General features: G+C 41.3%; 1 protein-coding gene across 1 annotated transcript in view; it reads left to right on the top strand.

Annotated features, from left to right (window-relative positions):
* LOC124267466 (F-box protein At5g06550-like) overlaps window positions 1–14,074 on the top strand; it is a 40,130-nt gene that overhangs the window by 20,429 nt on the left and 5,627 nt on the right. Inside the window, 5 exon segments of the mRNA XM_046702386.1 lie at window positions 1,602–1,743; window positions 2,428–2,540; window positions 3,793–3,895; window positions 5,274–5,354; window positions 6,098–6,243. Coding sequence (XP_046558342.1) covers window positions 1,602–1,743; window positions 2,428–2,540; window positions 3,793–3,895; window positions 5,274–5,354; window positions 6,098–6,243 — 585 coding nt within the window.

The following is a 14,074-nucleotide window of genomic DNA, read 5'->3' as shown; positions in this document are numbered from 1 at the left end:
TCCCAGAGCCGTGAAATGGTGCTTTGGTGAACATTCATGCGTCGGGCAACTGCACGTTGAGACTGGCCAGCTTCAAGCAAACCAATGGCGATATGACGGTTGGCTTCACTTAGACGTGGCATTTTGTGTTCGTCAACAATATTCCAAATACAGTGAATAATCGACAGACAGTGATCAACCTTTTATACCCATCATTGAGACTATCTGATCCCCAACTTTCACGTGCATTACATGTGAATTGTGTATTCCGTGACACTAAACACCGAAATTGGAAATCATGGTGTTAAATACGGGTATTTTATGGATGGTGCGTTTTGTTGTGATGTTTCAAAACATAAACACCATAGGACTCATAAACAGAGCAAAATCTTTTGTAAAATGAATCACGTTTTAATTCATTGCTACATGAAATTGCTATTTTCCTGATGCGTTTCTTTTTTGGGAGAGTATAAAACCTATTAAGCTTTGATAATAGGACTGTATAGCAGTAAAAAACACACTTAGTGAACCTTCCTCAGTAAAAAAACTTTTATGAATTGGAATGATTATTCAGGGAATAAACACCCTTGGACACACGAACATAAATAAATAAGTAATAAATCCATATTTTCCCTCTGCCAGTGTCTTAATCTAAAACAAAGCACAGTTCCGCGGTGTGTAATATAACTGTCAAGACATGATGCGAATACGTACACACCTACAGCTGGATAAGATTGTTGTTATCAGCACGACCACTAATGTATTTACCGACTGCCTGTAATCAGTCACATATTTACCACACTTCTTCACACCATCAATGCTAGAACAGTGTTCCCCTGTGACAGAGGGCGAGAGCAGTTGAAGCAAGATAAAGGTGATAAACTACCTCGATTATCCTGCGTAACTTGCAACTGTATTACTTAATGCAAGTTGCACACATGTTGTTTTGATAACAGCACACTTGTCTGTACCTGCCTGATGCTTGTGTGATATTGTTCGTATCTACCACCTATCATCATGGGTATTATTCCGGTCTGAACTTCTTGATAATTATCTGACTATCATATTTTTTCAAGGTTTATGGGTGTATTTAGGATTAATTTTTAGGGTCGGAAAATAGGTCAACCCATACATATTTATATTTACATTTTCTTACAACTGTCAGTGGGTTGGTTGAAATAGGATTTGGTACGACTGAAAACTGATAATTACATTAATATAAACACATCAAGTTAGTGTCAGAGTGAAATTTTACACCATATGTTTAGTTCTTTTATCATCAGATTACAATTTTGGTTTATTGTTTATTTGATGCTAGTGTATATTTTGTATATTTCATTTTTTTTTTTCCGTTTTATGGAAAGAATCTGCTAAACTTGTGATATTCATTAACTTGTTTGTCATTTGTGCACTTATTCATGTTTGCAATATGTTGTTTAATCACCATAGTACAGTTGGATAGTTTTGCTGGAGTTGTAGAAAGAGTTGTACAAATGCCCAGTGAACAGTATTTCCACCATATCATGTCAGCTTATGTGGAAAGAAGCCTTCGATAATTGGGCCACTCTGTCTCATTTTTATCTTGAAATGACAGTAACATTGGCAGTTGTGTTTGTTCCCAGAACAATCTAGAAGACAGCCTGTTTTTCCTGGGGTCTACTGGTACGGGAATCAGCTTCCACAACCATGCTGATGCCTGGAACGCCGTCATTTTCGGGTGCAAGCGATGGTTCCTGTACAACATTGACCAAAACCCCCCAGGCGGTGAGTTGTCTGCCCGTTTTTTGTCCTGTTACAATGTAACTATTGTTTCTGTTGAGGTGACACAAACTACCAGTCAAAAAAAGTATACTCTTGAAAGTGGGATGAACAAGTAAGGTTCAAATCGTTTTTCGTAAAACTGCAAACTTTTCCCCATCAAATATATCACCATCAAATAAATATTCATTGTTTCTTTCATTTTTAGCTAAAAGTCAATCTTGGTCATACACCTTCATTTTTTTGGCAGCTCACTTACAGAAAATAGGGGTTGGTTGCTAACTGGTGTACCAGTAAAGTGATATTACTGTTATGTCAAATATATTATAATAGTTGGATGATGATGATGATGATGATGATGATGATGATGATGATGATGATGATGATGATGATGATGATTTTATATGTTGGCATTTTTAAAAAAATAATTATTTGTTTGTTTTTATTTCAACAAGGTGGGCTGTAATTGTACCCCATGCATAATTGTAAGATTTTGGAGTCTTCATAGTGTCAGTAAAAACAAAATAAACACCAGGCCTTCATTCCATACAGGCCTGAAATAGACAACAAATCCAAGGTTTACATGAAAGTAGTGGACTCCAGGCTATCTGATAGAGGAAATTTGCGTATCAAAGTGATCTCCCTAACTATCATCACTGAATGTACATGTTACCTGTATATATGTTACAGGTGTGTCCCCAGGATATGGGCAACTAGACTGGTATCACAATCTGTACCCAAACCTGACAAAAAAAGAAAAGCCAACGGAGTGTATTCAGGAACCAGGCGAGATACTCTACCTGGTCAGTTTACTGTCTACTGTCTGCTGTCTGCTGCCTAACTAACAGATACTATGTGTTTATTACTGGCCCATGGAAGATACTGCAATGTAATATTTTTGTTGCAATATTACACTAGTGTAATACCGCTAGACATATGATGTCATATTGGTTACAGTTATGACATCCACAATGCTAATGCCTCTGTCGCAATGGTATTAGACCTTGCCTGACTGGCTGAATAATTGATATGAGAGTCATCACACTGTAGGCAGTTTCTATCAATTGATGTTCCTTGAGTAATGAACACAAACTAAACTCTCTTCTGTGAAATACCATTTTTATTAAACTCGTGAAAGATTTAGTATCAAATCATTAACTTGTTATATAAAATTGGTATTACACGGAAGGTCATTTAGTATCCTCTGTTTACTAATATATTTTCAGAGGATAATTACTGATTTAAACCCAACAATATAAAATCTTTTAAATTTTTATAATTGAATTAAAATATGTAAGACTGCCTTTTGCTATTCAGAATTTTTTTAAATATTATTATTTTTAGTTGGACATAGGGTACAATTCCAAAGAGTAATCTTATACAGCATTCAAAATTTCATGTTGAAACTTTGTATGCACACCAGGCTAATGCTGAACTGGTGCATTTTGCAATGCAATAAAAGAAATTATATTTTATTTTATTTTTCCTCGACAATTTTGAATTCAAAAGAGGGTATGGTTTGTTTCCAGACCATTATTGTACCTATAGGCTGTTATCGGTCCCCTAGCCTTTGATTTCTGTGAAAGGTGACAAAATGGATTAGGTAGTCAGATTTGGTTAATTTTATCCTTATAGCATGGAATGTTGATCAAAATATCAATGTGATTTTACAAACCACTATAATGACCTATGTTATCGCTATTATAACATTTATAAATCATTATGTTGACAAAGATGATTATAAGTCCTGTACTTTAACGCTGACGTACCACAGGCAAAGTGATAAAATGTCATCATATCCCAGCTGTGTATCCTAGGTCAAGGCTCATGATGTCAATCACTGGATTGTCTGGCCCAGACCTGATTATATACAGACTGCCTACATATAGCTGGTGTATTGAGTGTGGCCTTATACAAAAGGCCACACTCAAGATCTCAAAGAATTTCTGTATAAAATTGGACCTTGGCTCATCGTCCTTTTGTGATGAGAAGGGAAATATGGTAATATTCAAATTGGCATCAAACTCAACAGACTCACTCACTTGTCCTCCCCAGCCTGAAGGAGTGTACCATGGGACCATCAACATTGGAGACACTATAGCCATTGGTATCCAGAAGAAAGAGGCAGTCACTGATGCTATGAAGTATATTTATGAAGGTGAGAACTCACGCCTAGAATTGTCCTGTCAGGGTGCCATTTGTCAAAATATGGGGGATGTGTAACCTTTTTGTTAAAGGAATCAAAATTTCAGAACAATCTTTGGTTCAAATTCCATTCAACCTGATTATGTTTTTGGGTGTGGTTTCAATTCCATTCCCCGGCTTAAGGAATTCAGCAGCTTTGTGTTTTATCAAAGACCTGCAAAACTCCAGGTTCCCCTTCTTCTATAAGCTGATGTTACTGAAATGCTGTTCTCTTTCTCTGAGAAATTATGATTATAAGATGTCACAAGAATATGAAATGCAGTGATAATTTGGTGAAAGAAAATCCAGGGAAAATATGTTGTGATCTCTGCTGTTTGATGGAAGAGCAGTAGGTCAAGACCTAGGTCATAAAATCCAGGGCCTAGATTTTCGAAGCTCTCTTAACGCTAAGATAGTCGTAAGTTAATGTTAATGAATGGCACTTACGACTATCTTAGCTCTAAGAGAGCTTCGAAAATCTAGGCCCAGATCTTTCTTTCTTATACAATATCACGCAGTGTGATATGAAGATCTGTGGTCACCTCCACAGCAAGTCTGATTTCTTTAACCAGGATGAGGCTGCTAAGCATTCAGGCAGAATATCTGATTCCTGTACCTTGAAAACAAACATAATCAGAGAGTTCTAAATGCAAAAATATGAGGTTGCAAATTTTTGCAGTCACTTTAAGTATCTAGGCATTTCTAATGCCATAGCATTTATATGCCAAATGCATGTATTATCAAGTGTGTGTAATGTTCTCTGTGACAGTTTTCTTGTTAAAGATTGAAATTTCCAAACAAGATGGTACAGAAATGAAGCTGAATCATCTTAGCCTGCTGACATCTGAATGAATCAGAAACCCTGGCTTTCTTTAGGTGTTACATTTGGTGGTCATAGCTCTCAGTTCACCATGTAATTGCTTATCGAGGTGCCTGTAGGTCTTTACATGGGAGGGTTTCATATCAGAGGAAAAGATTTGATTACAGCAAAATTGAGTCCACTATTAGACCACACTTTTGTCTGCACCATAAACAGGCTTGAAACAAGGACTGGATCATCTTGTGAAGTAACATCCAAAATTTGGAGTTTCTAGACAAATATATGCCAATGGATTCTGACTAAATTTTAGATGGGCACATGTGAAGTAGCATCCACACTTGGTTAAAATTTGGGTTGTAAACAAATACACAACTTCGGATTTTGACCAAGTTTGGGTTTCAAGGGTCAAGACAGGTGTTGGACAGGTCCTGGGCATATGACGTACAGGAATATGGCACGTATTACTGATACCACAAACCAAATATCTGTAGCTTGTCAAACAAGATACATGAAAGTGGATGTATGTTTACAGAAAGTAGCCTGAGAGAGAAAGGGGAGACAACTGTGATTGACAGGATGGAGCTTATGTTTAAAGTACTGGACATGTATCCAGGTGAGTTCTCCTACTTCTACCCTGTACTATACTCTGCTCCAGCAGAACCTTGGACGACAGACCTGAAACAAACAGGAGATCTTGATGTGAAAACAAGTCACTCACCCGTGGTATGAATTCAGTACAAGTTTTAAGTGTCTTGAGCAATTGCTAAGACACCAAAATGCCACTTGGAAATCAGTCTTTGAAAAATATCTTAAAGAAGGCATTAAGTGAACAGAGCTCCAGATAAGATTTAGCTAATGTGGGTACTGTACCCACTGTATTTTATTTTTTTGAGTGGGTATTATGAATGTTGAGTGGGTATTTCATTTTCCGTTACCCACTGCTTTCAAGTATGTACTTATTTCAGTCATTTTACTCACCTAAGTATTGTGTCATTGAGTAAGTTTACTAAGCAGGTATGTTCTGCCTTAAGTCATACCTAATCAAAACCAACTTAAATATAAGGGAAATGATTTCATAAAAAATCAGTCATCCTATACTGACAGTACAACACTTGTCCTATACTAACAGTACAACTTGATAGCAATCGATGTCTTTTTCATTACTCAAGCGATTTTTATAAGTATATTCCGTACGCATTTGTTTTAAACTATTTGCGTATCTAACAGTTTAAATGTGTAATTTGTATGCAACAATTATTTTTCAATGCATAATTGGAAATTTTTATTGCGTATTTTACCTGGATACGCAGCTTATTTGGGCCTCTGAAGTGAAGCAAATGTTCATGTTGTGTGCAGAGAGTGCTGAGATCAACCTGCGCCTGGGCAGCTTGAATCAAGAGATCAACCAGATGGAATCAGCTGAGAGCTACTTGGAAAAGGCTGTCCAGATTGACCCGTACTTTGTCATGGCCCTTCTCACTCTGGCTGAGGTGAAGGCTAAGGTAAGTTGGGGCAGTGGGGTAGCCTAGTGGGTAAGGTGGTCTATGGTCTCACTGAAGACCCAGTGTAACAGGCCAAACTTTCCCCCTGGCCAAACCTTCCCCGGGGAAACTTTAACCTAGGCCAAACTTTCCCCCCCTATGCTTAATCTTCCCCAGGGAAAGTTTGTCCTAGGCCAAACTTTTCCCACCCTTGAATCAACTTAAAGGCTATTTGTTTCAAAGCCTTGTTCTTATATCAAAAGAAGGAGATTCTGGCCAAGCTAGGCTGTTTCTTCCCAAATCTTGTTTTCATGTTTATGTTCATCTTGAAGAAACAAGAAACAAAAACAAGACATAGCTATTCACGTGAACACATTGATAAGATATTCATGTTGATGTCAAGTTCCATTAACAATTTACAGGTCATCTTCATCTTCATATATAACATGTACATGGTTCACATTTTGTTTCAATACCCTTCTATAAGGTGAGATTAAAAAGAAAAGCAAGCATAAAAGCAAAGATATTATATCATTACTATTGTTTTATATTATCATTTACTTATTTTTGTATTTCAATAATTTACTTATCCCCACTTACTCCAAATTGGCTTATCTCAAAATCATTACTATATTCAAACTTTAACTAAATACCCAGTTTTTACTTGGATGTCCATATCCATTCAAAATTTTATTCCCTAACTCATGGCTTTGAATATGGCATCCATGTCGGCGACATCAACTTAACAGTTGGAAGCAGATGTAAACAACTTTCATTAAAAACAAAGGTGGGGAGAAGTAGCCTAGGTAGGCCAGAATCTCCCCCTTTTGATATAAAAACAAGGGTGAGAAAGAAGTAGCCTAGCTAGGCCAGAATCTCCCCCTTTTGATATAAAAACAAGGGTGAGAAGAAGTAGCCTAGCTAGGCCAGAATCTCCCCCTTTTGATATAAAAACAAGGGTGAGGAAAGAAGTAGCCTAGCTAGGCCAGAATCTCCCCCTTTTGATATAAAGACAAGGGTGAGAAAGAAGTAGCCTAGCTAGGCCAGAATCTCCCCCTTTTGATATAAAAACAAGGGTGAGGAAGAAGTAGCCCAGCTAGGCCAGAATCTCCCCTTTGATATAAAAAAACAAGGGTGAGGGAAGAAGTAGCCTAGCTAGGCCAGAATCTCCCTTTTGATATAAAAAACAAGGGTGAGGAAGAAGTAGCCTAGCTAGGCCAGAATCTCCCCCTTTGATATAAAACAAGGGTGAGGGAAGAAGTAGCCTAGCTAGGCCAGAATCTCCCCCTTTGATATAAAAACAAGGGTGGGGAAGAAGTAGCCTAGGTAGGCCAGAATCTCCCCCTTTTGATATAAAAACAAGGGTGGGGAAGAAGTAGCCTAGCTAGGCCAGAATCTCCCCCTTTTGATATAAAGACAAGGGTGAGGAAGAAGTAGCCTAGCTAGGCCAGAATCTCCCCCTTTTGATATAAAAACAAGGGTGAGGGGAAGAAGTAGCCTAGCTAGGCCAGAATCTCCCCCTTTTGATATAAAGACAAGGGTGGGGAAGAAGTAGCCTAGGTAGGCCAGAATCTCCCCCTTTTGATATAAAAACAAGGGTGAGGGAAGAAGTAGCCTAGCTAGGCCAGAATCTCCCCTTTGATATAAAAACAAGGGTGAGGGAAGAAGTAGCCTAGGTAGGCCAGAATCTCCCCTTTGATATAAAAACAAGGGTGGGGAAGAAGTAGCCTAGCTAGGCCAGAATCTCCCTTTGATATAAAAACAAGGGTGAGGAAGAAGTAGCCTAGGTAGGCCAGAATCTCCCCTTTGATATAAAAACAAGGGTGAGGGAAGAAGTAGCCTAGGTAGGCCAGAATCTCCCCTTTGATATAAAAACAAGGGTGGGGGAAGAAGTAGCCTAGGTAGGCCAGAATCTCCCCCTTTGATATAAAAAAAAGGGTGTGGGAAGAAGTAGCCTAGGTAGGCCAGAATCTCCCCTTTGATATAAAACAAGGGTGGGGGAAGAAGTAGCCTAGCTAGGCCCAGAATCTCCCCTTTGATATAAAAACAAGGGTGAGGGAAGAAGTAGCCTAGCTAGGCCAGAATCTCCCTTTTGATATAAAACAAGGGTGGGGAAGAAGTAGCCTAGGGTAGGCCAGAATCTCCCCTTTGATATAAAAACAAGGGTGGGGAAGAAGTAGCCTAGGTAGGCCAGAATCTCCCCTTTGATATAAAACAAGGGTGAGGGAAGAAGTAGCCTAGCTAGGCCAGAATCTCCCCTTTGATATAAAAACAAGGGTGGGGAAGAAGTAGCCTAGCTAGGCCAGAATCTCCCCTTTGATATAAAAGACAAGGGTGGGGAAGAAGTAGCCTAGGTAGGCCAGAATCTCCCCCCTTTGATATAAAAACAAGGGTGGGGGAAGAAGTAGCCTAGGTAGGCCAGAATCTCCCCCTTTGATATAAAAAACAAGGGTGAGGGAAGAAGTAGCCTAGGTAGGCCAGAATCTCCCCTTTGATATAAAAAACAAGGGTGGGGGAAGAAGTAGCCTAGGTAGGCCAGAATCTCCCCTTTGATATAAAAACAAGGGTGTGGGAAGAAGTAGCCTAGGTAGGCCAGAATCTCCCCCTTTGATATAAAACAAGGGTGGGGAAGAAGTAGCCTAGGTAGGCCAGAATCTCCCTTTGATATAAAAACAAGGGTGAGGAAGAAGTAGCCTAGGTAGGCCAGAATCTCCCCTTTTGATATAAAAAAACAAGGGTGAGGAAGAAGTAGCCTAGGTAGGCCAGAATCTCCCCTTTGATATAAAACAAGGGTGGGGAAGAAGTAGCCTAGCTAGGCCAGAATCTCCCCTTTGATATAAAACAAGGGTGGGGAAGAAGTAGCCTAGGTAGGCCAGAATCTCCCCCTTTTGATATAAAAACAAGGGTGGGGAAGAAGTAGCCTAGGTAGGCCAGAATCTCCCCCTTTTGATATAAAAACAAGGGTGAGGAAGAAGTAGCCTAGGTAGGCCAGAATCTCCCCCTTTTGATATAAAAACAAGGGTGGGGAAGAAGTAGCCTAGGTAGGCCAGAATCTCCCCTTTGATATAAAAACAAGGGTGGGGAAGAAGTAGCCTAGGTAGGCCAGAATCTCCCTTTGATATAAAAACAAGGGTGGGGAAGAAGTAGCCTAGGTAGGCCAGAATCTCCCCTTTGATATAAAAACAAAGGTAGGGGAAGAAGTAGCCTAGCTAGGCCAGAATCTCCCCCTTTGATATAAAAACAAGGGTGGGAAAGAAGTAGCCTAGCTAGGGCCAGAATCTCCCCTTTGATATAAAAACAAGGGTGGGGAAGAAGTAGCCTAGGTAGGCCAGAATCTCCCCTTTGATATAAAAACAAGGGTGGGGAAGAAGTAGCCTAGGTAGGCCAGAATCTCCCCCTTTTGATATAAAAACAAGGGTGGGGAAGAAGTAGCCTAGGTAGGCCAGAATCTCCCCCTTTTGATATAAAAACAAGGGTGGGGAAGAAGTAGCCTAGGTAGGCCAGAATCTCCCTTTGATATAAAAACAAGGGTGGGGAAGAAGTAGCCTAGGTAGGCCAGAATCTCCCCTTTTGATATAAAAACAAGGGTGAGGAAGAAGTAGCCTAGGTAGGCCAGAATCTCCCCTTTGATATAAAAAAACAAGGGTAGGGAAGAAGTAGCCTAGGGTAGGCCAGAATCTCCCTTTGATATAAAAACAAGGGTGGGGAAGAAGTAGCCTAGGTAGGCCAGAATCCCCCTTTGATATAAAACAAGGGTGTGGAAGAAGTAGCCTAGGTAGGCCAGAATCTCCCCTTTGATATAAAAAACAAGGGTGGGGAAGAAGTAGCCTAGGTAGGCCAGAATCTCCCTTTGATATAAAAACAAGGGTGAGGAAGAAGTAGCCTAGGTAGGCCAGAATCTCCCCTTTGATATAAAAAACAAGGGTGAGGGAAGAAGTAGCCTAGCTAGGCCAGAATCTCCCTTTGATATAAAAAACAAGGGTGGAGGAAGAAGTAGCCTAGGTAGGCCAGAATCTCCCCACTTTGATATAAAACAAGGGTGGGGAAGAAGTAGCCTAGGTAGGCCAGAATCTCCCCTTTGATATAAAAGACAAGGGTGATGGGAAGAAGTAGCCTAGGTAGGCCAGAAACTCCCTTTGATATAAAACAAGGGTAGGGAAGAAGTAGCCTAGGTAGGCCAGAATCTCCCCTTTGATATAAAAACAAGGGCGAGTAAGAAGTAGCCTAGGTAGGCCAGAATCTCCCTTTGATATAAAAACAAGGGTAGGGAAGAAGTAGCCTAGCAGGGCCTGAATCTCCCCTTTGATATAAAAGACAAGGGTGGGGGAAGAAGCAGCCTAGGTAGGCCCAGTGAAAACCCCTTTGATATAAAACAAGGGTAGGGGAAGAAGCAGCCTAGGTGTAGGCCCAGAATCTCCCCTTTGATATAAAAACAAGGGTGAGGAAGAAGTAGCCTAGGGTAAGCCAGAATCTCCCTTTTGATATAAAACAAGGGTGGGGGAAGAAGTAGCCTAGCTAGGCCAGAATCTCCCTTTGATATAAAAACAAGGGTGGTGGGGAAGAAGCTAGGGCCTCTCCCCTTTGATATAAAGACAAGGGTGGGGAAGGCCAGAAACTGTGGGAAACCCCTTTGATATAAAAACAAGGGTAGGGAAGAAGCACCCCTAGGTAGGCCAGAATCTCCCCTTTGATATAAAAACAAGGGCTGAGGAAGAAGTAGCCTAGGTAGGCCAGAATCTCCCTTTTGATATAAAAAAACAAGGGTAGGGAAGAAGTAGCCTAGGTGGCCTGAATCTCCCTTTGATATAAAAAGACAAGGGTGGGGAAGAAGTAGCCTAGGTAGGCCAGAAACTCCCCTTGATATAAAAACAAGGGTAGGGAAGAAGTAGCCTAGGTAGGCCAGAATCTCCCTTTGATATAAAACAAGGGTGAGGAAGAAGTAGCCTAGGTAGGCCAGAATCTCCCCTTTTGATATAAAAACAAGGGTGAGGAAGAAGTAGCCTAGGTAGGCCAGAATCTCCCCTTTGATATAAAAAACAAGGGTGAGGAAGAAGTAGCCTAGCTAGGCCAGAATCTCCCTTTGATATAAAAACAAGGGTGGGGAAGAAGTAGCCTAGCTAGGCCAGAATCTCCCCTTTGATATAAAGACAAGGGTGGGGGAAGAAGTAGCCTAGGTAGGCCAGAAACTCCCCTTTGATATAAAAACAAGGGTAGGGAAGAAGTAGCCTAGGTAGGCCAGAATCTCCCTTTGATATAAAAACAAGGGCTGAGGGAAGAAGTAGCCTAGGTAGGCCAGAATCTCCCCTTTGATATAAAACAAGGGTAGGGGAAGAAGTAGCCTAGGTAGGCCAGAATCTCCCCTTTGATATAAAAACAAGGGTAGGGAAGAAGTAGCCTAGGTAGGCCAGAATCCCTTACTTTGATATAAAAGACAAGGGTGGGGAAGAAGTAGCCTAGGTAGGCCAGAATCTCCCCCCTTTGATATAAAAACAAGGGTAGGGAAGAAGTAGCCTAGCTAGGGCCAGAATCTCCCCCACTTTGATATAAAAACAAGGGTGAGGGGAAGAAGTAGCCTACCTAGGCCAGAATCTCCCTCTTTGATATAAAACAAGGGTGGGGAAGAAGTAGCCTAGCTAGGCCAGAATCTCCCCTTTGATATAAAAAGACAAGGGTGGGGAAGAAGTAGCCTAGGTAGGCCAGAAACTCCCTTTTTGATGTAAAAACAAGGGTAGGGAAGAAGTAGCCTAGGGTAGGCCAGAATCTCCCCTTTGATATAAAACAAGGGCTAGGGAAGAAGTAGCCTAGGTAGGCCAGAATCTCCCTTTGATATAAAAACAAGGGTAGGGAAGAAGTAGCCTAGGTAGGGCCAGAATCTCCCCCTTTGATATAAAGACAAGGGTGGGGAAGAAGTAGCCTAGGTAGGTGGCCAGAATCTCCCTTTGATATAAAAACAAGGGTGGGGAAGTAGTAGCCTAGGTAGGCCAGAATCTCCCTTTGATATAAAACAAGGGTAGGGAAGAAGTAGCCTAGCTAGGCCAGAAATCTCCCCTTTGATATAAAAAACAAGGGTGAGGGAAGAAGTAGCCTACCTAGGCCAGAATCTCCCTCTTTTGATATAAAACAAGGGTGGGGAAGAAGTAGCCTAGCTAGGCCAGAATCTCCCCTTTGATATAAAGACAAGGGTGGGGGAAGAAGTAGCCTAGGTAGGCCAGAAACTCCCCTTTGATATAAAAACAAGGGTAGGGAAGAAGTAGCCTAGGTAGGCCAGAATCTCCCCTTTGATATAAAACAAGGGCTGAGGAAGAAGTAGCCTAGGTAGGCCAGAATCTCCCCTTTTGATATAAAAAACAAGGGTAGGGAAGAAGTAGCCTAGGTAGGCCAGAATCTCCCCTTTGATATAAAAGACAAGGGTGGGGAAGAAGTAGCCTAGGTAGGCCAGAATCTCCCCCTTTGATATAAAAACAAGGGTGGGGAAGAAGTAGCCTAGGTAGGCCAGAAACTCCCCTTTTTGATATAAAACAAGGGCGAGGGAAGAAGTAGCCTAGCTAGGCCAGAATCTCCCCCTTTGATATAAAAACAAGGGTGAGGAAGAAGTAGCCTAATTAGGGCCAGAATCTCCCTTTGATATAAAAACAAGGGTGAGGAAGAAGTAGCCTAGCTAGGCCAGAATCTCCCCCTTTTGATATAAAGACAAGGGTGGGGAAGAAGTAGCCTAGGTAGGCCAGAATCTCCCTTTGATATAAAAAGACAAGGGTGAGGGAAGGAGTAGCCTAGCTAGGCCAGAATCTCCCCTTTTTGATATAAAAACAAGGGTGGGGGAAGAAGTAGCCTAGGTAGGCCATAAACTCCCCTTGATATAAAAACAAGGGTAGGGAAGAAGTAGCCTAGGTAGGCCAGAATCTCCCCTTTTGATATAAAAACAAGGGCTGAGGAAGAAGTAGCCTAGGTAGGCCAGAATCTCCCCTTTTGATATAAAAACAAGGGTAGGGGAAGAAGTAGCCTAGGTAGGCCTGAATCTCCCCTTTGATATAAAGACAAGGGTGGGGGAAGAAGTAGCCTAGGTAGGCCAGAAGCTCCCCTTTTGATATAAAAACAAGGGTGGGGAAGAAGTAGCCTAGGTAGGCCAGAATCTCCCTTTGATATAAAAACAAGGGTGAGGAAGAAGTAGCCTAGGTAGGCCAGAATCTCCCCTTTGATATAAAACAAGGGTGAGGGAAGAAGTAGCCTAGCTAGGCCAGAATCTCCCTTTGATATAAAAAACAAGGGTGGGGAAGAAGTAGCCTAGCTAGGCCAGAATCTCCCCTTTGATATGATATAAAGACAAGGGTGGGGAAGAAGTAGCCTAGGTAGGCCAGAAACTCCCTTTTGATATAAAAACAAGGGTAGGGAAAGAAGTAGCCTAGGTAGGCCAGAATCTCCCCTTTGATATAAAAACAAGGGGTGAGGAAGAAGTAGCCCTAGGTAGGCCAGAATCTCCCCTTTTGATATAAAAACAAGGGTAGGGAAGAAGTAGCCTAGGTAGGCCTGAATCTCCCCTTTTGATATAAAAGACAAGGGTGTGGGGAAGAAGTAGCCTAGGTAGGCCAGAAACTCCCCTTTGATATAAAAACAAGGGTAGGGAAGAAGTAGCCTAGGTAGGCCAGAATCTCCCCTTTTGATATAAAAACAAGGGTGAGGGAAGAAGTAGCCTAGGTAGGCCAGAATCTCCCCTTTGATATAAAAACAAGGGTGGGGAAGAAGTAGCCTAGGTAGGCCAGAATCTCCCTTTGATATAAGAGACAAGGGTGGGGGAAGAAGTAGCCTAGGTAGGCCAGAATCTCCCCTTTGATATAAAAACAAGGGTGGGGGGAAG

This window comes from Haliotis rubra, unplaced genomic scaffold, assembly GCF_003918875.1.
Source record: "Haliotis rubra isolate DU_JTF1 unplaced genomic scaffold, ASM391887v1 Scf1312, whole genome shotgun sequence".
Lineage (NCBI taxonomy): Eukaryota > Metazoa > Mollusca > Gastropoda > Lepetellida > Haliotidae > Haliotis > Haliotis rubra.
Note: the sequence above shows the minus strand (reverse complement) of the source record. Positions and strands in the feature narration are given on the sequence as shown.